This window comes from Physella acuta, unplaced genomic scaffold (genome assembly GCF_028476545.2).
Source record: "Physella acuta isolate Inbredline_101_S28 unplaced genomic scaffold, ASM2847654v3 ptg002033l, whole genome shotgun sequence".
Taxonomy (NCBI): domain Eukaryota; kingdom Metazoa; phylum Mollusca; class Gastropoda; family Physidae; genus Physella; species Physella acuta.
In genome coordinates, this window is record NW_026733537.1 from 1 (window position 1) to 22,668 (window position 22,668).

Genomic DNA, 22,668 nt, shown 5'->3' on the forward strand with positions numbered 1-22,668 from the left:
GATATCCGATAACCAGAAGTGGAACTTTTTCCATTTTGAATTTTTCAAAAGCCTATAACTTGAGTATTGTTTCAGAAAGATAAACGGAATTTCACATATAAGTAAAAGTTCTAATTCTCTACCTTTTATCAAATTTTGAGTAATTTCCGTCGACCGGAAGTAGTGATTTACGCTATTTCCGATTTCTCAAAATACGCATGTGAATTTATAAAGTACTAAAAATTTCCCGTACTTGGTGTGCAATTCTTTTTTTGTTACGAGATTTTATTCTAATATAAAAAGTTTAAGTAATTAAAAATGGATTAAAAATATTGTCTATATCCCGAGTTGTTATATTTGAATATTCGAGAAAGTTTACGATATCACTCCCGGTTTATTTAGTAAACATAAACACACCATGGCATTCGGACATCAACGCAATGGCAGCACCATACAGTTTTCATCTGATTCCTTACCGATGTTGCCTAATTCATTTATAGTCAAAACCCCTCAACTACAAATACCCTAACTGCATTTAATACCGTTCAAGCAGGTCTTACGTCATAGATAATTAAATTTGACTTGAGTACGCACATACCTAAAGCCCGTCTTTTATTTTAAGGTTTGTTTATTTAAGTTTAAGAAACACTCATGTTTTTATGGCCAGTAATTATCGAATACTTGCGTTGCAAATTGTTTTCTTTCTTTTTTTTTTCGTTTAAACAAATTCTCTTGTGAATACTTGCAAAGAGCGGTAAATGAATTACGAAAACTATTTTAAGACAAGGGAGATGATTAAGACGCTATTTCTGTTCACCTGTTGTCTAGTTTGTATGATAGATTGACATCACAGGAACGATCTTTACGTTTTATTTTTCAAAGTTTTGTTTTCAACATACATCAAAGTCTAGAGAGACAAAAACAGAGGTTCTAATGATAATTGTTAGCTATGGGAGTACTATAATTAAAAGGGGTGCGTAACAATGAAAGACACTATTTAAAAAAAAAAAAACTGGGTTAATTGGGATACATTGTTGTTTAAAAAATGGTAGCACCAACTTCCCAAGCTTGTCCAGTATGGTTGCACTCACTTCATATACTTGACTAAGTTGTTCGCACTATCATTCCAAACTTGACTTCAGAGTTGCACTAACACAAGAAAATTGACCATTATGGTTTCGATAACAATAACAAACGCGACTAGCAAGGGGATGTTTAAAGAAAAATAGCAATCAAATTGTATTTTAATTACATTTAATACCAATTTAAACAGACCTTTTTCGTACAGTAATTAATACCGATAGTTTGGTATTCTAAAAAGGGCTCTAATCTCATTGCACTAAAATAGGAGATGATAACCTTTACCCACAATAATATTTACCTGCTCAACAAGGCAGGATGCTGTTTCTATGAAAACAATTTCGCTGTGGCTGCTAGTGTGTTGTAAATGTAAAATATCGTTAAATACATAAGTAAAGTTCCATTTTCGAACCTGACGGCCCCAGAATTTCTTCCAGGCATCTATTCGGGGGGGGGGGGGGGGGGGGGGGGGGGAGGGGGGAGAAGAAGTTTACCGCCCCCCACCCTGAACGAAAAAGGACATTTTATAGAAAATATATAATTGTATCAGTGTCCATCCCCCTTCCCCCATAAAAATCTAGTCCGCCTCCTCCCCCCGGAAAAAAATATAAAGAGCCCCCCCCCCCCGTAGAAAAAAGTCTGGAAGAAACACTAAACGGTCCAAGTAGAGTTAACATATTTATGCGACATCATCTTATGAACGTATAGTGAAGTCAGCGAAATCTGCAGGCGCCCTTACTTTACCTAACTTGAGTTAGGTACCCATTTGAGCTGGGTGGACTCAATGACGTTCTACTGACGTGAACCCGGATTCGAACTCGAGACTTTCATGTAGCAAGACGCTTCATATAGTAACGATAGGTTTTCGAAATATGAATTGATGTGTTCCCTTAACAAAACTATCAACACCATTTCACATTATAGCTTTAAACAATTCGCACCAAAGCACGAAACCGAATTAATTAGATGTCTTTATTTAGCCGGATACTTGACCGATTTGATACCCATTCATAAAAAACCTCAACATGCCATTAACCTTTGATGCCCGACAAAGATAAAGACATGAACAACGACAGCCATAACACGGGCAACCATTGTTGTGATGCGAATCATTCACCTAGTTAGGTTATCTCCAGTGTTTTGACATCGCAGTTGAAAACATGACAAAACTGCACGAAATTGCCGTTATCATTGCTGCCGTTATCTGCTGTCTACAGCAGATGCTCCATGCCATGTTTGTTTGGCACAAACTGCGCTTTACCTGTTGGTATCAGGTAACTGTCTGTGATTTACCTGTTGGTATCAGGTAACTGTCTGTGATTTACCTGTTGGTATCAGGTAACTGTCTGTGATTTACCTGTTGGTATCAGGTAACTGTCTGTGATTTACCTGTTGGTATCAGGTAACTGTCTGTGATTTACCTGTTGGTATCAGGTAACTGTCTGTGATTTACCTGATGTATCAGGTTACTGTAAATTGCTCCAGCTCGTGTTCTAGACATCGCACATAGTTTATATTGGAATCCAATTTCCTTAATGTATACGCTTCACTTCTTTTTTTTTCAAAGCTATATATTTAACAAAAATTCACAAGTATTTTGTTTTGTTTCAAACAATTATTCTATCAGTAAACGAGAAAACATTGATTCGTGTGTACTTTTAGAATGATATAAAGACAGCGTGCATGTGTACTCATTGATTTGTCTGTTGTGTTTACTAATGCGTACCGTATTTCCTTACAAGTGAGGCCATTCTCATTAACTAGAATAGGACTAAACACATAACATTCAGTTCCCATTGATTGTGGTCTAAACTGATCAGGCCGTTATCGACCAATCGATCGTCTCTTAACCCCTAGGGTCGGGGCACTACCGTTGACTTTTTTTCATATTTTTTTACAACCGTTCTCGCCCGTCTCTAGCTGTGAGTGTTTAGCAACGAGCAGCCCATTCAATTCATTGACGTTCTCCGTTCAATTTCGTGTTTGTAGGGCCTTTATACAAAAACGAAAATACTGTAATTAGCAAAACATGCGTAATGTAAGAAAACACTTCCTCTAACACATACCTATAGAGAACATGAACCATTGTTTGTATGATTAATATACCGACAATACGTAACACAAGTCGTTTAGATCTTAATCTTATGTCTCTTACATGTCTGACATGAGACTTCACATAGTACCACTTCAGGACATAGTGTAACTATATGTTCATGTTACCTTGCATGTGGTAAATGGTAAATACATTCCGCTATCTCGACATTGATTGAGATGTATGTAGAAAATGTAGAAAATAAATAATGGGAAAATAATTCAGTGAGATTGTGAATTTTCCCGTGTGTTATCGTGAAGTTTATTAGGTGCATTTTACATGCTACAGATTTGTGTAGGAAAAAAAAACTTTTTAAGAAAGTAAACATTTATGATTGAAATGCAAATACATGTTTTGAAGTAAATCTATAACAGAGATTTTCGTCGTACTCTAGCGTGATGGGTATTCGGATTGTGTTTAGAGATAAAAGGTGCAACAGAATTACTGGGAGTAGCAATCAAAGGCTGAAACTAAAGATGTTCGTCTTCGGTAAACTCGAGGGGAATTAGTGGAAACCAAAATAGATCGTTCGGTTGCCATGGCAACTATTGGTGATCTCGGAGTAAGTTATTTTCGGCGAATCGAAATTTGCAGGGACTGGTGAGCAATTAAAATACTGTTGTGTAAGTTACTGTAGTGGTAGCTAGTGTAATGTAACATTGTTACGTAATTCGGTTTTAGCGCAACGTTGTCCATTTCAGCAATATCTAAATATAGTGTTGGTTTGAAACAGTTCAGTGTCATTTAGTTATGTTAAATGAAGCTAATAATGGTAACGTATGTTAACAAAGTTCGCGAAGCCCCATTGCCGTGTGTTGACTTATATATGCTTGGGTAATGCAGTTACTTCAACACGACAAATGTATCGGAAATTTTTAGTGGTAGCTTGCACATTTTAAATTATTTGATTCTGGTTTCTGCACATGTACAGTACCAGCTAAACGTGAGTTCACATACACGCCAGGCTTTCATTTAAACACAACGCTACTCTCAATAAAGCCCGCTTTCTATACTCTCGTAATGCAAATAGGCGTGAAGGTACGAATTCAACACCAACTTCAAGGACGCAAACATGAGACGTAAAAGTATAAGATACAGTAGTCACATAACTAAAAACACCGTATGAACTGTAATTATCTAGAAGGGGATTCTTTTAAAAGTCTTCGATTTTTTTATTTATTGTATGGATCAATTAGAAATTACCTTCAATTATTTTCATCTTGTTAATATCACTTCAAAAACATTTGCTCCAAGAGCTACATTAAAATGTAATGATTTTTAAGTGAACTTTTTTTTTCTTTGCAAATCTTTAATCCACGCCTGTAAAAATAATAATGTATGCTTAGCATTTTCGATATGGTGAGGACAGAGGTATACGTGCTTGTGAATGCGTAGCTTCTTCCTAGCCAAGACAACTACGTCCCGGTATTCTTTGAAGAAAGCTTTTCCCATTAAGAAGATTGAAGGAAGAAATCAATTGGATAGAGTCTAGCCGCCAGAGGGGGTTCATTCATGACTTTCTGGCACTCTAACATCCGGTATTGTTCATTCCTTGCCAATGTTCATGCATACACCGGCTTGTATTATTGATAAAACTTTAACTTTGTGGTTTTATTTTATATTTGAATGAAAATAAATAGAATATTGTGGTATGGAATCATATTTTTGAAATTATATGTCGGTTTTGGATGAAGCAATATATTTTCTCACGGTGGCGTATTATGTAAGAATTGCTTGCAATATAGCTATATTGCCTAGGAGATTACTGACTCCAGTCGAATTTTTTTTTTTTTTTTTAAATAGAGTTTTATTTGCATTTGCCTGAATTCGATTTAAATGAAAGTAAAGAATGTTTATTACGAATCGGAACCTTATAAAACAGAGACTGACACAATTTTGTTTCGAGACATCGTATGTAGCTAGTCTTTACAGATCAATGAGTTAATCCCACGCTTCAGAAAAGATAATCTATATAATTGACGACGTCCTAAATTAGTAGGATGGTGCAGGTAAACAGAATCAATGATGTGATGCTGGCATCCATGCGATGGTGCAATCACTTGGAAGTATGTCAGGTTAATTAAGGAGAATAATTACCCCGTGTCGTGATCTGTGGAAATATCGCGTGCTTGACCATGAGTATACCGAGTGTCTTTTCAATGCCGAATCTGATTGGTCGTTAACATGTGTTATATTTCTAAGACAGTGTTTATTCAGGTAATTACGGTGGGCCGGGAAAATTAATTAATAAAATTGCTTCTAAAATATATTTCCTACTTGATTTTATTTGTATCTTTCTCTGAGTCGATTGGCTTAAGTGAATATTATGTATTGATTTAACAAACAACTGATTGAAAGTGTTGTATTTTATCAAGATTGTCGCCTTATTTTCTATGTCTGCAAACAGAAAATATAGGCGGCTAATGTTAGCTGGACATATCCTTTACAATATCCAACACGGTGAGTTGTACCTCGTCTACAACATCCAATACTTTGTATATCCTTTACAACATCCAACAAGTTGTACGTCATTTACAACATTCAACACGTTGAAAGTCCTTTACAACATCCAACACGTTGTACGTCGTTTACAACTTCCAACACGTTGTACATCATTTACAACATCCAACACGTTGTACGTCGTTTACAACTTCCAACACGTTGTACATCATTTACAACATCCAACACGTTGTACGTCGTTTACAACTTCCAACACGTTGTACATCATTTACAACATCCAACACATTGTACGTCGTTTACAACTTCCAACACGTTGTACATCATTTACAACATCCAACATGTTGTACGTCATTTACAACTTCCAACACGTTGTAAGCCATTTACAATATCCAACACTGTGTGTTACGTCCTTTATAACAACCAACACTGTGGTGTACGTCATTTACAACATTCGACATAGTTTTACATCGACATCGAAGACTACATTGGACACAGTGGTAAATCGCCATCCTTTACAATAGCCAATGTTGTCGTAGGAAAATTTCCTTTACAAAATCCGACAAATGTGTAAATCTTCGTCCTTTACAACATGTTACATAATCTTAAATAGCCTTCTTTACAACATGTTTTATAATCTTAAACAGTTTCCTCTACTACAACATGTTACATAATCGTAAATTACACTCATTTACAACTGTATGGTAAACCGCCGTCCGTTTCCGCAGCCAGCAAATGGTCGCCAGTCTCCTGACATTCTATAGAAACTGGCTGCCAGTATGTCCTTATCTGACCTCACTCTGACCATCTGGTTGCTGGAGAGTTAACACGGGATTGATTCAAGGGAGTCGGGTCATTATGGTGAGTAATATCTGCTACAGATTAGACGGGGGGGGGGGGGTTATATCGAGCAGTGTGACATCACAGCACGCACTCTTTATCAATGGTTAAAGCTGACATGCTGGATGAGGTCAGTAGGTCAGTAGGGCAGGAACCTGGACTTCCGGTTCGTTCATACTGGCACGTGACTTTGTTGTCACGGGTGAGTTGTTCGTAAGCTCATTAGCTCGCAGTCTGTTTAATTCGTTAGTTAACGAATCTAATGTAGTTGTATCATGCGAAAATAGAAAACAGTCCCGTAACGATAGATGAGCTTTTCTGAAGCCAACAGTTTCAGTCATGTATTGTAAGACACAACATACATTTCTAATTATATTTATTCTAATTCAAAAGATTTTAAAAAGAAAACATGCATTTTTCTTTACTCATTCTTTTTTTACGATATCGTAATTCAAAAATCAATACTATATAAAAATCATTCTTAAATTACTCATTGAGTTCATATTTTCGGTAAAATAACTGCCTTCTCTTGTTTCTAATTATATAAGTATCACATTATAATGAGCAATATTAGACCCGGTATCCTTTGTCAAAATGTAGGAGTGTAGTGATAATAGGGCAAGATGAATCAAACGTTCAACTCCCTGAACTAACTAGAAATCTTTAGCTTGTGTTAGTTGAAATATCCGTTGCTTTGCGTAATGTCGTTTCATGCCTCGCACACATTTATACCTTTCTAACCACATATAAATATATATATATATATATATATATATATATATATATATATATATATATATATATATATATATATGGGAATGACGAGGATTAAGAAGAAGACAATATATATATGGAGAGAGAGAAAGATAAATATAGATGTATAGATATATATGCTAACGTCCTCTTTACTGCTTGTAACTAGCACTACCCCAAATGGTATTAAAAGCATTACCAACCATAACAAATTAGCCATATTTCTACTGCATGTAATGTAACTCCTCATTTCGTTGAGAAAAAATATAGCTACGAATAAATAATTGAGACACGTGATATAAAATGTGGGTTACACAAAGGACGGGATCGCGTTCAATAGATCTTGTCTAACTTGACGCATGGCATACAGCAGTTTGTCTGTTCTCTTGTATACCGAGTATATGTGGCCAAACCAGTTACGATTTATGATCCCAGTCACCTGACCAAGTTCACTAAATTATGGTTTTGGTTCTATAAATATTGTTTTAACGATGATGGCAAATATGTATAATATAACTGCGGTTTATGTACATTTCGTAAATATCCCACCAACCCCCTAGTCGCTAACACAACCGATCCCCACCCTCCCCTAGTCGCTAACATAACCGATCCCCACCCTCCCACAGTCGCTAACATAACCGATCCCCACCCTCCTCTAGTCGCTAACACAACCGATCCCCACCCTCCCACAGTCGCTAACACAACCGATCCCCACCCTCCCCTAGTCGCTAACACAACGATCCCCCACCCCTCCTACAGTCGCTAACATAACCGATCCCCACCCTCCTACAGTCGCTAACACAACCGATCCCCACCCTCCTACAGTCGCTAACACAACCGATCCCCACCCTCCTACAGTCGCTAACACAACCGATCCCCACCCTGCCACAGTCGCTAACATAACCGATCCCCACCCTCCCACAGTCGCTAACATAACCGATCCCATCCCTACAAATTTCGAAATAGTTCCTGACCTTAGAACCTTCTAGTATTAAAAATCTCACGTCTGGTCTAAGTGTTCTGGAATCCTAAACACAATTAGCCCAGTCCACCAGAGATAACATTTTCCAGGCCTGCACTTATTAACATCAGGTCGAAAAAAAACTGCTGAAACTGTAAAAGAAGAAATAATTTTCTAATGAGAGTTTCAAGGCTGAATCATCAAAAATAAAAATAAACATTAAAACATGTTGTTGCACAAAATTTATGGTCGGTGCTTGCGATGGGAATTAGAGACAATGTTTAGTTTATTTGTTTAGTTAAGTTTGATCAGTTCGATATTGCTGTATTGTTTTCTTTTCTCTTAAACATTGCAACAACCACTTCGTTATTTTGGATTTATTTTATTTTATTTTTTTTTAGGGGGGGGTGGGGGTGGGATTACAAATAAGAACTAAGATTGAATAATCATGAAATCATAAAATGAGTGTAGTGGTGTCTAGAAAGGTGTTTCTAGGTAACATGCTTGATGTTGGCTTGATGTAGGTTTTGTATAATTTTAGTGCATGTTTGGTGTAAGCTTAGTATAGGTTTGGTGAAGGATTTTTGTTATTTTTGGGTAAGTTTGGAATAGGTTAGATTTATGTTTAAGGTAATTTTGATTTAGGTTTAATTTAGGTTTCATTTAGGCTTGATTTTGGCTTGATTTATTTTTCTTATATTTTGATGTAGGTTTGGTGTAGATTTTGTCTACGTTTACTGTATGTTACTGATTATTGTGTAGTTGATCAAGAGAACTTTCGTCCTCACATATATCTGACATGTCTTGCTCTATCATCGAATTTTTATCACGGTCTAAAAACAATCACAATTTATTTGTATTTTTTTGTGCTAAAGAAGATACTTTTTTCAAACAATGTGTACAATAAATTATTGTCAAGTATGGTAATTTTTTTTTAACTGCTTTATTTAAACAACATTTAAAACGTGTGTTAAATTGATATTAATTTTCAAATATGAAATGCAACACTTGATGAGTTTTGTACACTCTGCTAATATATGGCCATCTATATAAAGAAAGTAATTGTTCACCCAGTGTATTGCCATCATTTCGTATAATCCCCCACGTTGAATATACACTGAATATTTCAACAGGAAAGTTAAAGGTTATATTTCCCAACACCAGTCTTAGCAAAGAGCATAGTCGTCTATAACATATGACACCGAGTGTATAAAATTACCATTGGATCACATAACACACTCTATCGTGGTTATTTTCGGTAACGCCAAATATAATCATCGGCTTCATAAGACAAAGTCTAAAAGAAATATCTATTAAGCCAATCCTAGCAGCAAAAGTCATAAGTCACACAATGGAAATTTGCTGTACATCTAAATGTGGTTACCGCGAGAAGTTCATCCATTTCTCGCTCGGTAACGCGAGATCTCGCTGAATGCTAATGACGTCAGCCAGCGAACACCGTATCCCACTCGCAGCCTCCTGTGTCAAATGTTGTCTTTTTTAGACCCTGACCTTTCCCTCTCCAGCAGGCGCCACCAGAAATGTTTCCCGCCTAAACACCGAGCTATTTTTATTTCTCAGATCGCATCTCTTATTATGAAAACGTGTTTACCTCTGCTATTAGATACGAAACTACGGCTTGCAATTTCAGTACAGTCGCCTAAGGCAGCGACTAGCTGTGTCCTGTTTTCTGGAAATTTCCAGCTCGTTAGGGCTGCATTAGGGTGTGCATAATGACGTAGTTCAGGTCTGTGTGTCACGGGCAATTGAACAGTCATGGCAGTTGTAGTTTTTTTTTTTTTTCGTTGTTGTGTTTTATTTTACAATTAATACATTTGAATTCATCTTTTTAGAATGAGTTGAATAATCACATAAACTCGATTACTTTCCATACGTCTTATATTTCTAACGATTTTAATCCATCAATACAAAGCAATGTAATTTTTTTTTACTTTTTCTAGACATTAATTGTCAAAATTAGTTAACTTTTTTCTCATATTAGATGGATGTAAATTAGCAAATTATTATATTTTGTTAAAAAAAATCAAGACGATTTCAAGTTAGTTATTTTTTTTTTCATATTACTATTTTAGATTGAAGTAAATTAGCAGATTTGCTTTTGTTTGGTTTAAAAAATTGAGGTGATTTATGATACATACTATTGCTGTAGAAAGCTACAATCGTTTTACAGCATCGCATTACCATTTAATATTGTTTTACTTATAGCAAAGTTATTTCCTGTTAACACTTTTAAAGAAGGTGTTAATGCTATTAGCTATGAAACAGCTGAAAATTATCAATTTCCTTTAATAGGTTCTGGGGTTGATCTGGGATGGGTTATTTTGTGTGAACGTTTATGCCCATCGATATATTTTTAATGTTTCCAAGTTTTTACACCCATTTCTGGTGCCTTTCCCATGTGTCTCTGAGTGTTTATGCAGATCTATTATACCTTTCCCATGTGACTGTATATGTTTATTTCCGTCCTTGATGCCTTTCCCTTCCAGTTCTGTACTGTTTAAAATAGAGACGACAAACTTTATAAGTGTTCTATTTTACTGTACGAAAACAATTTATAATATGAGAACACATAACATTTGGGGATATATATTTAAGAAAGTTTCATCACTCAACTATGTCAAATTTAATATATTTCAGTAATCTCCCGTAGGCATTGAGTTTCCCCTGGTCTGTAACTTAAGACTACATCATTACCTAAAGAGAATCAACCGCCATTTTGTTTGCTTCAAGTGTTTGTTGCTCTTATTCTGCGCGCCAGTTGTCGGGTGTAGGAAAGTGAAGCCAACACGGGCAGACGACAGACCGGATGTCGTTGGGAGATGACATGCTGTACATCTGCACGCATTTAAGGCTCACCCACACAGATTCGGGTGTCACATGCATCCCCACAACCACACACTTTGTCAGATCAGCCCCACAACCACACACTTTGTCAGATTAAAAATGCAATTTTTGAATTGCCATTTGGGGAAAAAATGTTAAAAACTATTTTTTTTTTTTGGATTGGCAAAGAAAAAACATTTTCAAGGATGATTTTTTTTTTTGGTTTTACATTTAAATGTTCTGTTAATCTTCGACCTCGGATCTATTTTTTTCATCTGTCTTCTTGTAATTTTGTTATTTTGCAATTATAAGCAAGTGTATAAAATGTATTTAATCTACTTTCAACTTCTCTAAATCCATATCGATTTTCAAAACGTAGCTTGATGTAAAAACAGTGAGAATACTTGTTATCCCTCATTATTTAAGTAAAATCTGTAAGAAACTATTTGTGGAAAAAATAGCATTAAGCATCTGGCTACCACTTTCTTATTAAGACTCAATACATTCTCTGGCTACACGCTACATATTCCTTTCATCGTTAGATATAGTCAAAATATGTTTCTTCAGAATCGATTACTTTGACAGGAGTTTATTAATCTAAGTAGAAACTAAATTCTACTCATATAAAAACACGTACGGTAAAATTGGTGAAGATCTTAGAAAAAAAAAACATTTCCTGGATTATTTATATTACCTAATTTTAGAAAACGAATGAGTTAAAATAAAATAAATAGCTCCTATAAATATGATTTACGCTGCAGTTGGTTATTTATATAAAAAAGTACATTTATGTTTAAGAACAGTACATCTAAAATTAGCAACATAAAGTCATGGTAACAGGAAGTGGCCAGCAAATTACAAGGACGGCCATATGGCCCGCGAGTGGCACGGAGTGCTAACCTATGTACGGCTGGGGAATTGGGCGTCAGCTCTTAGAAATAAAATGGCCATCTGCCTGGCCTGTGGACGTTTTCATTGTTATTGATAGTGGGAGGCAGGCAGCTAATGGGAATGTCTGGAAGAAAACATGTTCTACAGTACCGCTGAGGGTGTGGATTTGTATGTGTGAGTGAGTTTGTGTGTGTAGGAGAGACAGTGTGTGTGTGTGTATGTACGGCTGGATGGGTGTCTGTGAGAGAGACAGTGTGTGTATGTGTGTGTGTGTGTGTGTGTGTGTGTGTGTGTGTGTGTGTGTGTGATTGAGGAAGAAATGATCACAACAATAAGCACATGATTTGAAAGTGTATACGTGTTTAATAGAAAAAGGTTCTACTTAAAATACGAACACAGTTTGTCAATTCTTGTATCTCTTACACAATACATAGCACTATGCATCGATTTTGTGATTCTTTAAATGCGTATTCATACTTGCTTAATGTTAAATAAGCCATTTCACTTATTGAAAAAGTTTTCTAAAAATAAACTTAAGCTCGCTTTCAGCTTTGACGATTTTGTTTCTAATTTCTAAAATTGGTGTAGGAACTATTTAAAGACACCCGCTCAATGCTTTATTGAGCAACGGTAAGAAATCCGCTTTACTGAGCAACGGATGTGGACGCCTGCAATACCGTATCACTGGCAGTGTTTCTTCCAGACTTTTTTCTCCGGGGGGGGGGCACTTGAAATTTTCGGGTGGGGGGGGGGGCGGTAGACTTTCTTCGGGGGGGGGGGGGGCGGACACTGTTAAAAGCATATATTTTCTATATAAATTATATAAATTTCATTTCGTTCGGGGGGGGGGGGGGGGGGGGGGCGGTAAAAAAGAGATGTCTGGAAGAAAATCTGATTCACTGGAGGAGTTAAGCTTGAAATATCGCAGTACTTCTACTTATGGGGATGGGGGAGCTAGTATTGTGACCAGCATTCTTTGTTCGTGTAGCTTGATTAGTTACTCACATGGCGATGTTCATTTGCTGAGAATTGTGACCAGGGCCGACGCTACCTTTAAGGCGAACTAGTCGGTCGCCTAGGGTGTCATCTCTAGGGGGGGGGGCGCAAAACGTTTAATCGCTATTATCAAAAAGTATGTAATAATTAACAACTTTTATAAACGAGTAGCGATTTATTTCGGCACCCATGACGAACTATCAATTTTGCACTCCTCCCCAAAATTAGGTCTACATAAGCCTAAATTTATTGATTACTATTTCAGATAGATAAATGAAATTTCACATATGAATAAAAGATCTAATTCTCTGCCTTCTATAAAATTTTGAGTAACTTCCGTTGACCGGAAGTAGTGATTTAGGCTATTTCCGATTTCTCAAAAAACGCGTGTTAAGTCATAAACTGCTAATAATATTCCGCACTATTATACACATTTTATTTGGCGTTCACTTGTTGTGCAATTCTTTTTTCTAAGAGATTCTATTCTATTTTTTAAAGTTTAAGTAATTAAAAATAAATTTAAAATATTTTCTGTATCCCGAGTTGCCATCCACCGTAGTGTTTTATATTAGAATATTCGAGATCGTTTAGGGGAGATCAGTCCGGGTTTATTTTAATTTGGTGTCATACAAGTGATGTAGAGAACGATTAAATAAGTGCGTAATTTCAATTTCGAAAATTTCAAACGGTTATCTAATTTTAATAGGGCTTGTAAGTCTCGTTTTATCTGACTTTGAATTATAAATCTGTCCTAGTGTATCGGGGTGTTCAAAGTATTGTACTGTTTGGTAAATTTTGATGAATAGTTTAGATTTGAGAGTAACGGCGGAAGGCTGTTGCTAATATGGTTTCGTAGGTTTAAAGTATCGAAGTGTTAAAGTGTCATAATTTTTTATTCGGCTGTTTGTAGTTGAAGATCTAGTGGAATCTGATAGGTAATAGAGAAATGAGAATACAGGCGATGAAGTGTCGTAGTTCTGGAGTTCGGGCGATTGATTTTTGTGGTATTAAGGTATCCAATTATATTGACTGTTAAAGTTTTGTAGTAGGTCCAGTGAAGTCTATATTACCACTCTTTAAGTATTAATATGTAATATTAAATAGGATGGAATTTATAACTAACTGTACACGTTTTTATTCAAATAATAAATTTTTATATATTTTAATCAATAATTGTAGCAATGTCTAAAACAGTTACCCGTGTTTGACGTTGTGAAAAACGTCCCTTTATTAGGGAATCCAAAATTTTGTTTAAATCTAACATGAATGAAATAGGGTTGAGAGTATGTCATCAATATTCAATATAAGTATGTTATAATTAAGCTACCGTTTTTAGATTTTCAAACAAAACCTACAGTTAAGTATTCAGAAAGTAACATATATTGTTTTTACAAATTTACATAGCAAATATAAAAGATATTTTATAATTATTACGTAAAGAAATTTAGAGCTTTTAATTGTGTTTTTTAGCATGTCTTAGTTACACTTGGTTAATTTAGCCATTCTTGTGAAAGTTATTTCCCTTGAATAAAATTTTGGTATTTTGATTTTCAAATGGGAGATAATTCTTTGCGTAACTTTACATTCATATCAAATTCCTGCATCTTAGGCTCACCCCTTACCTATAAATACAACTTAAAGTTATTATTTGCTATTGTAACAATTATATAGAGCAGAAGTTCTAAACAAAATAGTTTGTTAGGTTTTTTTAGCATTACCAAGTTGAAAAACAAATACATCTCTAGCTTACTAAGATAGCAATACTTAATGTTAGTAGACACAGTCGTAAATTAAACATCTAATTAATTGTCTTTTCATATTTTTAACCATCTCCGAAAGGATTCATATATAACAATGTTAGGCTGGAACCTTTTTTTTTAAAAAAAAAATAAAAATAAATCGTGACATAATCACACTTATAATTATAACTAAAGACAGTCAAGCTTAAAACAGATAAGTTCCGTTTTGGAACTCACCTTAGGAGGACTGCAGAGAGCCCATCACTACAACAACTTTTTTTCAGTGTTTTTTACAGACTTTTTCCCCCCGGAGTGGGGGGGGGGGACACTTAAAATTTTCTAAGGGAGTGAGGGGGGGGGGGGCGCTAGGTCGTAAAGTACAAAGTAGACTCGTGGACAATGTCAATAAAATGTGATTAGGCGTGCAAACTGGAGTTGAGGGAATTAGTACAAACTTTTGAGAGGCAAGTAAAATTTGATTTATAACGTTTATGCAATTGATATTAAATTAATATGTCACTTTCAATTAATTGTTTTCTTATACATATGTTTTAGTAATTAATGTGTTTGAAAGGGGGCGTTTTAATAAGTTTTGCCTAGGGCGCTAAATAACCTGACGTCGACACTGATTGTGAATAAAATTATGCTATTCGTATGGCGAGAATTAAGACCTGATATTTGGTTGATCATGTAACGAGAGTCATGACTTATGTACCAGACTGACATTTATCATATAACGAGAGTCATGACTTAAGTACCAGACCGACATTTATCATATAACGAGAGTCATGACTTAAGTACCAGGCCGACATTTATCATATAACGAGAGTCATGACTTAAGTACCAGGCCGACATTTATCATATAACGAGAGTCATGACTTAAGTACCAGGCCGACATTTATCATATAACGAGAGTCATGACTTAAGTACCAGGCCGACATTTATCATATAACGAGAGTCATGACTTAAGTACCAGACTGACATTTATCATATAACGAGAGTCATGACTTAAGTACCAGACCGACATTTATCATATAACGAGAGTCATGACTTAAGTACCAGGCCGACATTTATCATGTTACTATAGCACCAACAACCACCTGTGTCTCACCAGAACCAGAGTTTCTCCTAGGCATCTCTTCGGGGGGGGGGGGGGGGGGGGCAAAGCCCCCGGAAAAATTCTACCGCCCCCCCCCCCCCCCCCGAACGAAATGAAATTTATATAATTTAGATAGAAAATATATACTTTTAACAGTGTCTGCACCCTAGAAGAAAGTCTACCGCCCCCCCCCCCCCCCGGAGAAAAAAGTCTGGAAGAAACACTGACCAGAACGGTCACACTTAGCACGGGTCATATGAAGACGGATAAATGTCTTTAACAAGTGTCTAGACGGAGAAATCCTGTTAGAGTGGCGGGCTGTATCTGATAGAAACTCCATGAGGTCATGCGTCCTTATTATAAACTATGGCCCCTGGCTGGACGGAAACAGAATACAGCTGTAGATGTAAGTGTATCGCTTAACCTACCTGCTGATGGCTTTGATGTTAAATTAAGTGCATAATGTGTAGCACTACAAAATCATATTCGCTTTATCCAATCCAACATTTTGTTCAGTTTTAATTTTTTTAATTTTTAAAAACAAATTTTAAAATTTAATTGTGTCAAATTGTTGACTAGTTTTCACCATGCCACTGAAGATGTTTTGAAGTGAATGAACCCGTTCATCACCCGTTAGAATAACATTCCCCGCCTTTGCCAGCATCAACAACCAGTGGCGTAGCCAGGATCGTCTCAAGGGGGGGGGGGTTCCAATTTTTACCCGGGGACAAACTTTCGATTTGCACCCACCCCTCAAACTTTCGATTTGCACCCCCCCCCCTCATACTTTTTCTATATACCGAGGGGTCTATGGGGGGTTATGACCCCCCCCCCCCCCCTGCCCACGCCACTGTCAACAACAGCGTCAGTCTGTTCTTATCACACGCTGATATATGGTGGCCCAGATCTCGGGCAATTCGTCGTCATGTCTTCCTACACCAGATCAATGCCACACGACGCAACGTTTTCTTTATATTACTCTGATAACCGGAAGTCGTTGGCTGAGACCTCAGTGCGCATGCTCGCTGTATTGACTTTGTTGCCCCCAATTCAGGAGGGAGTCCTTTAACGTGGGGTTTCCCCGCTGATTGGGTACGGATGATTAGGCATCACGTCTCACAAACAATTAATTTGCCAGGATAGACCGGCCTCAAATCCTGCGTACAAAATCGATATGTTTATGAATTTTTGTGATGCTTCGCGTCTACGAATTTTTTTATGCGCGGCTTTTCATTGTGTGAGTATGTGATATTCTGAGAAAAAAAGCTATACCAAATTATGGACATTTTGTTTATTATGCATTTAATTTAAATCTCAATGTGTATGTAAACTTCCTTAAACAGAACGTATAGGAAAATTTAAGTCCATTCTTGTTCAACGTTAATTCAACGACAGCAAATTTTTTTACGTCGGTATTACCATTTCTATATGTTAATTTAAAACGTCTATTACGATTAATTTTATCATACTTGTTTAGCTTCAGCATGATTTTTAAATTAATGTCGAATAATTTTAGTGCACTGTTTATAAATGATTATACGTTTCTTTCTAAATCAATTATTAAATATTATCTTAGATACAGACTGAACCTGAGCCAAACAATTCTATTAGAAAATAAAATTGTAATAAAAATATTTTGCGTGGAAAATGTATTGAGAAAGTAAGTTTTAAAAAAACTCGAAGAAATATACTAAGTAAACAGAAAAAAACGAACTTTTAAAATGGAAAATATATAGCTGAAATACAACACTAAGTGGGAAAGCTTACAAAAATTACATATTTTTCTACGTAGAATCTTAAACCACGGAAAACATTCTTGTCTGATAAATTGCACTTGGTGAGTAGTACATTTCGTGTTGAAAACATAATCGTAGGCGAACAGCTTGTGTTGAAATGACCGATTTCAAATTACAGACGTGGGTGACGTCAATGAGCCAGGGAAGAAACTTGAGATCTCTTGCTTGAGATTTTTGGCAATCTATAAAAACGGTTCTGTTGTGCCTACGTGGAAGGTTCAAATAGTATGTTTGGTGTAGGCGTTGATTTGTGTGCGTGTTACTGTTGATCTGTGTTAGTGTAGGCGTTGATATGTGTGCGTGTGTAGCTGCTGATCTGTGTTGGTGTGGGCGTTGGTGTGTTTTGTGCTACACTGTGCACTGTTGTGTGTGTTGTTGCTTAACGATTTAATTTGTGGAGAATCAAGTTGATAAATCAACAACGATATTAGCTTCATTAAGTGGTCTCGGCACATCCTTAAGTGCTCAATTAAAATCTCTTTCAGCAAACATTACCTTAACTCCCCTCCCGTTAATTAATAACAACAATCGATTCAGACAGAGCTATATCTTTTAAGACACTGCAGTCAGAATTGGTGTGTCAATGGGACACATGAAAGCACGCGAAAATATAAGATAATCGGCGATATATTGAATAACTTTTGAAGTTGTGACTGCTTTATTGAATATCCTGTATACACTTGGTGTAAAAATGTATTTTAAAGATTTCCCTGGATGTAGGAGTAGTTCTCGTATGTAAGAGGTTAAGAAAAGCTTGTATTCTTTTGAATACATTGTTGTGTAATTATTTTTTAAGTTGAATGTTTGTGAACTGCCGAAATTATTTCTAGAACATTTCTATTATTGCCATATTAATTGAATTAAATTTCATTTTATTCCAGAACAGAATGACGTTTGATGGCATCAGTGAACTAAAACGCTGTATAAAATCAATAAGATGATACACTAAATCACAAGCAGAAAACAGATGTTGTAAAGCTAAATCCGTCTGCCTGACAATTTCTACCACTCAGTGAAAATACTAAACAAGCGAAACACGGAAGTTACCAATTGGTCTCTCAGTACACAAAGTAGAGACAACTTACAGCAAGTAAAACCTAGAAGGTAATAGAGTTGTCTGAAATGTTTCGACTTCTTTTAGCCAAACATTGATCACAGTAAACATAAATTTTAACTCTAGATTTTATAAATAATCCATTTTGTATACGAAACGTAAATAACACATTTTAAAGACTTATCTCACTCTAATAAGAAATTTGAAACATAAGTTTCTGTTTGGAGTCTTAGCTATGCTCATTCCATGTATGATAATGCATCAATAATTTTATTTTAGCCATTAAGGTAAATGACGACCACAGCCTTATTCTGTTATCAATGTTTTTTGCTGCCAACATTTCAACAAAAACTAACCATAATCAAATTCGCTTCAACGGCTCAAAAGTCATTAAAATAAGTTTTGAAAGCTTACATTGGTAAGAGAGGAAACCGCATATTTTATAAAATGGGTTCATGCACTATAATTGTGATGATTGACATTGGCTGTCAATAGAGAAAATATATAATAAAGGGATATGATTATTTTTTCTACAAACAACGACGTTTGGCTATTTAGACAAGCAGCTGACATTTGAGATATGAAGAAACTCTCCACAAAAGCAATGTAAATAATAGGTCAATAGGAAAAAACCCATTCGCCACTATCTGCAATACACCTTGACAATCGTCTTGTGGAGTATAGAGAATTAAATGCAGTGAGCCAGACTGAAGCAGCCAAATACACAAGACATGTTTTCTTGGGGTCGGAACAACGCCACAATCGACGTGGCATTAAAGATAGATCAAAGCGTTCGCATTGAACGAGCTGTGTGATGAATAGATGCAGAACTCATTACGTTGACAAGATCAAAGTAAATCCTCGTCAACACAAAACTGCATCCACGTAAGAAAGAAAAGCTTGTGATAGACTTCTGAGGAAGACAGATAACTAGGGAATGTAGCTTCAAAATCGCATTTTTAAATGTGTTTATTTAATGCAATCAAAAGTTGCTTAACGGTTTCTAGAATGTTCGTGGTTTTGTTTATATAAACACACGCGCACACATAAACATTCACACACACACACATACATATCTACATATATATATATATATATATATATATATATATATATATATATATATATATATATATATATATATATATATATATATATATATATATATATTATAAACATATATGCGACATATGGTTAATGTATGGATATATGGTTAATATATATATATATATATATATATATATATATATATATATATATATATATATATATATTATAAACATATATGCGACATATGGTTAATGTGAGTGTATTTTCTTTACAGGCTGTGACTCAAGTTGGTCCGTAGAAGTCATGTCTTAGCGAATCTGGCCATTACGTCATCGCTCATGCCATGAACTGCTGCTCCACCAACTGCCAACAGCGCACCAATCGCCTGAAAGCCTGCCCAGACGGTTCTAGCGAGTTCCATAAAGTCCTTGATGAGATTTACACCGAGCACCACACCGACACGACATGTGAAGTCTCCACCGGATGTGACGCGAGTCAAGAGTCTCAAAATGGCGAGGGCCGGACATGTCATGAGGATAATGAGCCTGGAATAAAACGTGTGCACGACAGCAACAACAACTCACGTGGCACCGTCTGTACCTGCCAGTTTGGAAGGAGATTATTCACAATTAGAGACACGGCGTTAGACGAGTCGGCACAAGATGTATTGCTGTCTCATCTGCCGCTAGATCGTTCAAGCTACAAAATCAAATCCAGGGAGGCGGAAGACGTTGTTAAGTTACCAGAACTAGATAACATGGGCACCAGTTGTTCCAGTAATTTCTATGACCGCCGAGACTGGCATAGCGTCGCAGACGGCTGTCCGGCTGATCCGATAAAAAACGGCCGTAAAGGACGGCTGCTGAAAAACCGCTCACAGGACGATAATTTCTGTGACATCAGCGCGTTACCCTCCCTCGTCTGCACGTGCAATCAATTAACCGATAAACTCAACTCCACGGATAAACACATTGCGAACGGTAACTCTAAAACCGGCACGGACAAGCGCATGTCTCTCTCCCCGCTTGACCACAGCTCAACGAGCAGCCGGCTGTCTCCCAGCGTGGACAGCTCCGGCCACATCAAGCTGTCCCGCGTGTTCGGCTCGGGCCGTGCTCGCGCCACCAGTAACTGTGACGTGTCGCCCCACCGGCTGCTGACCAGGCGGAACAACTCACCCTCGGGTAGGACATCGAGCCTCGACTCGGGGTCCATCTTCAGCTCACACGAGGCCATGCGACAGCGGAGCCACAGCTGGTCAAACGGCAAGCTCTCGGCCAGGCCCAGCTACTTGAAATCCGGATCAATGATGCGATCATCGATCCTATCTCCAGTCGGTCACCACAAATCAATATCCCCAAGCCTTAATTCGACCAAGCAGAGAGACATCTACATGAATTCATCAAAATCGCCCGTATTTTCTAAACAAAACTCACAAGGATCTTTCCATAAAGCGTCGAAAGACATTCACTCACCGGACTGTCCAATGCACGTGAAGTCCAACGACCTTGACTCCCTCAGCTCAGGTGTGCTGGACAACATGGACGACAGCTTCAGCCCAGTCTTGAGACAGCGGTCTGCCAGCGAGTCTCACACGACCCGTCCCCGGAGACTCCTGCCCCGCACCCCCAGCTCCACCGACGGCTCCAGCATCCTGGAGCACAACCACGTTCGCTGGGCCGACGAGGAGAAGGGCTCGTCTTTGAGTACCAGCGTTTTTCTGACCAGCATCCGACCCCGCTCCTACTCCTACGGCGCCTCCGACGGCCCCCCACAAAGGCCGATCTTGAAAAAGGTGCCAGTTCTTTAACAAAAAGTGCTTTAAAACAATATCACATTCGGATTCCAAATCTATTTCAGCGATTGTTAAAATTCCACTGCACAAAGTTTGCTCGAGAAAACATCCCCTAACAATTCGTTACTACCTTATTAAAATAATTTGCACAATAAACAAAATTAAAGGTGATGTAATTTAAATAAGCATTCTATGTTAATATGATAATTTGATATCATAACATAATTCATAAATTATAATTTTCATATTTTTTGTAAGTTTTAGAATTGTATGTATTATATCAGTTTAAATTCCTAATCTTGTGAAATTATAAAAATTTCTTTAACATTTGCTTTTTATGGAGTTATCTGCCTTTACTAAGGTGACCGATTGTTATGCGATACTTTTTCTTTAAAAAGGCAATTGGGTCTTTGCGTCTGCAATGTATACTGCAATATAACAAAATCGGCAGTAAGACCTTGGTCTCCAATTATTAAGCGAATTAAATTGTTTGGTTTTAATACTATTTGTTTCTATTTTTGTGAATGTTCATCAGTGAGTATTAAAATAAATAATAAATGTGAGTATCTATAAGTTCGCCCGGGTTTGTATTTATTTCTTTGTTTAGACGATCAAAAATGTGTGTGTCTTGTGTTCTATGATTAAGTGTAATTTAAATTGGGTTTGTATCCATAATTATTGCGGTGCAACTTTCGATGAAAATGGAGTTCGTTATCTTACGTAAGAGCCGGAAGGGTAGATAATCATAAGTCGTTACGTAATGATAACACTCATGATGTTGGTTCATGCAGGGATGTACAGCAGCTAAACTTGAACACAAACAAAATATTTAGAGCAATTAATTATATGGTTTTAAAAATAGTCCAACATCTCGATGCGAGTAAATCCAGAATAATGAATGGCAGTTGACATTTACTGTAAAAACGATACATTTGATATCTATTGTCCTCATGTTCATGAAACAAGGAACACACGGATTAAGTTCATCTAATCTTCACGTTTTTATCCGGCATGGTAACGTCCAGGAAACTGTCTTGATGACACATTGTTCACCTGATATAGATCTAAATAGCAGTTGGTCACGACAGCAAGTGAATTAAATAGTAGGGGGAGCAAGGATGTTTGTTTTTCGCTCATAAATTCGTTTCCCTTGGGGCGGATTTTATGTGACACACAGTTCATTCAAAACATTCCATACCATACAGTATAATTTTTTACACCATCATTGCAAAGTTGTGTTAG

At 36.7% G+C, this 22,668-nt stretch overlaps 1 protein-coding gene across 3 annotated transcripts; it reads left to right on the forward strand.

Moving 5' to 3' along the window:
- Positions 1-6,424: 6,424 nt before the first annotated feature.
- On the forward strand, positions 6,425-22,003 carry LOC131931791 (uncharacterized). 3 transcript variants are annotated; one of them, XM_059288643.1, is made up of 3 exons: positions 6,425-6,469; positions 18,409-18,631; positions 19,906-22,003. In XM_059288643.1, exon 3 carries the CDS (start codon positions 19,975-19,977, stop codon positions 21,439-21,441), a length of 1,467 nt encoding a protein of 488 aa, XP_059144626.1. In that variant the 5' UTR covers positions 6,425-6,469; positions 18,409-18,631; positions 19,906-19,974; the 3' UTR covers positions 21,442-22,003. The 3 variants fall into 3 exon arrangements, with proteins under 3 accessions (XP_059144626.1, XP_059144625.1, XP_059144627.1); XM_059288642.1 differs by lacking the exon at positions 6,425-6,469 and adding an exon at positions 16,022-16,137; XM_059288644.1 differs by lacking the exon at positions 6,425-6,469 and adding an exon at positions 16,022-16,137 and having other exon boundaries at positions 18,414-18,631.
- Positions 22,004-22,668: the final 665 nt, after the last annotated feature.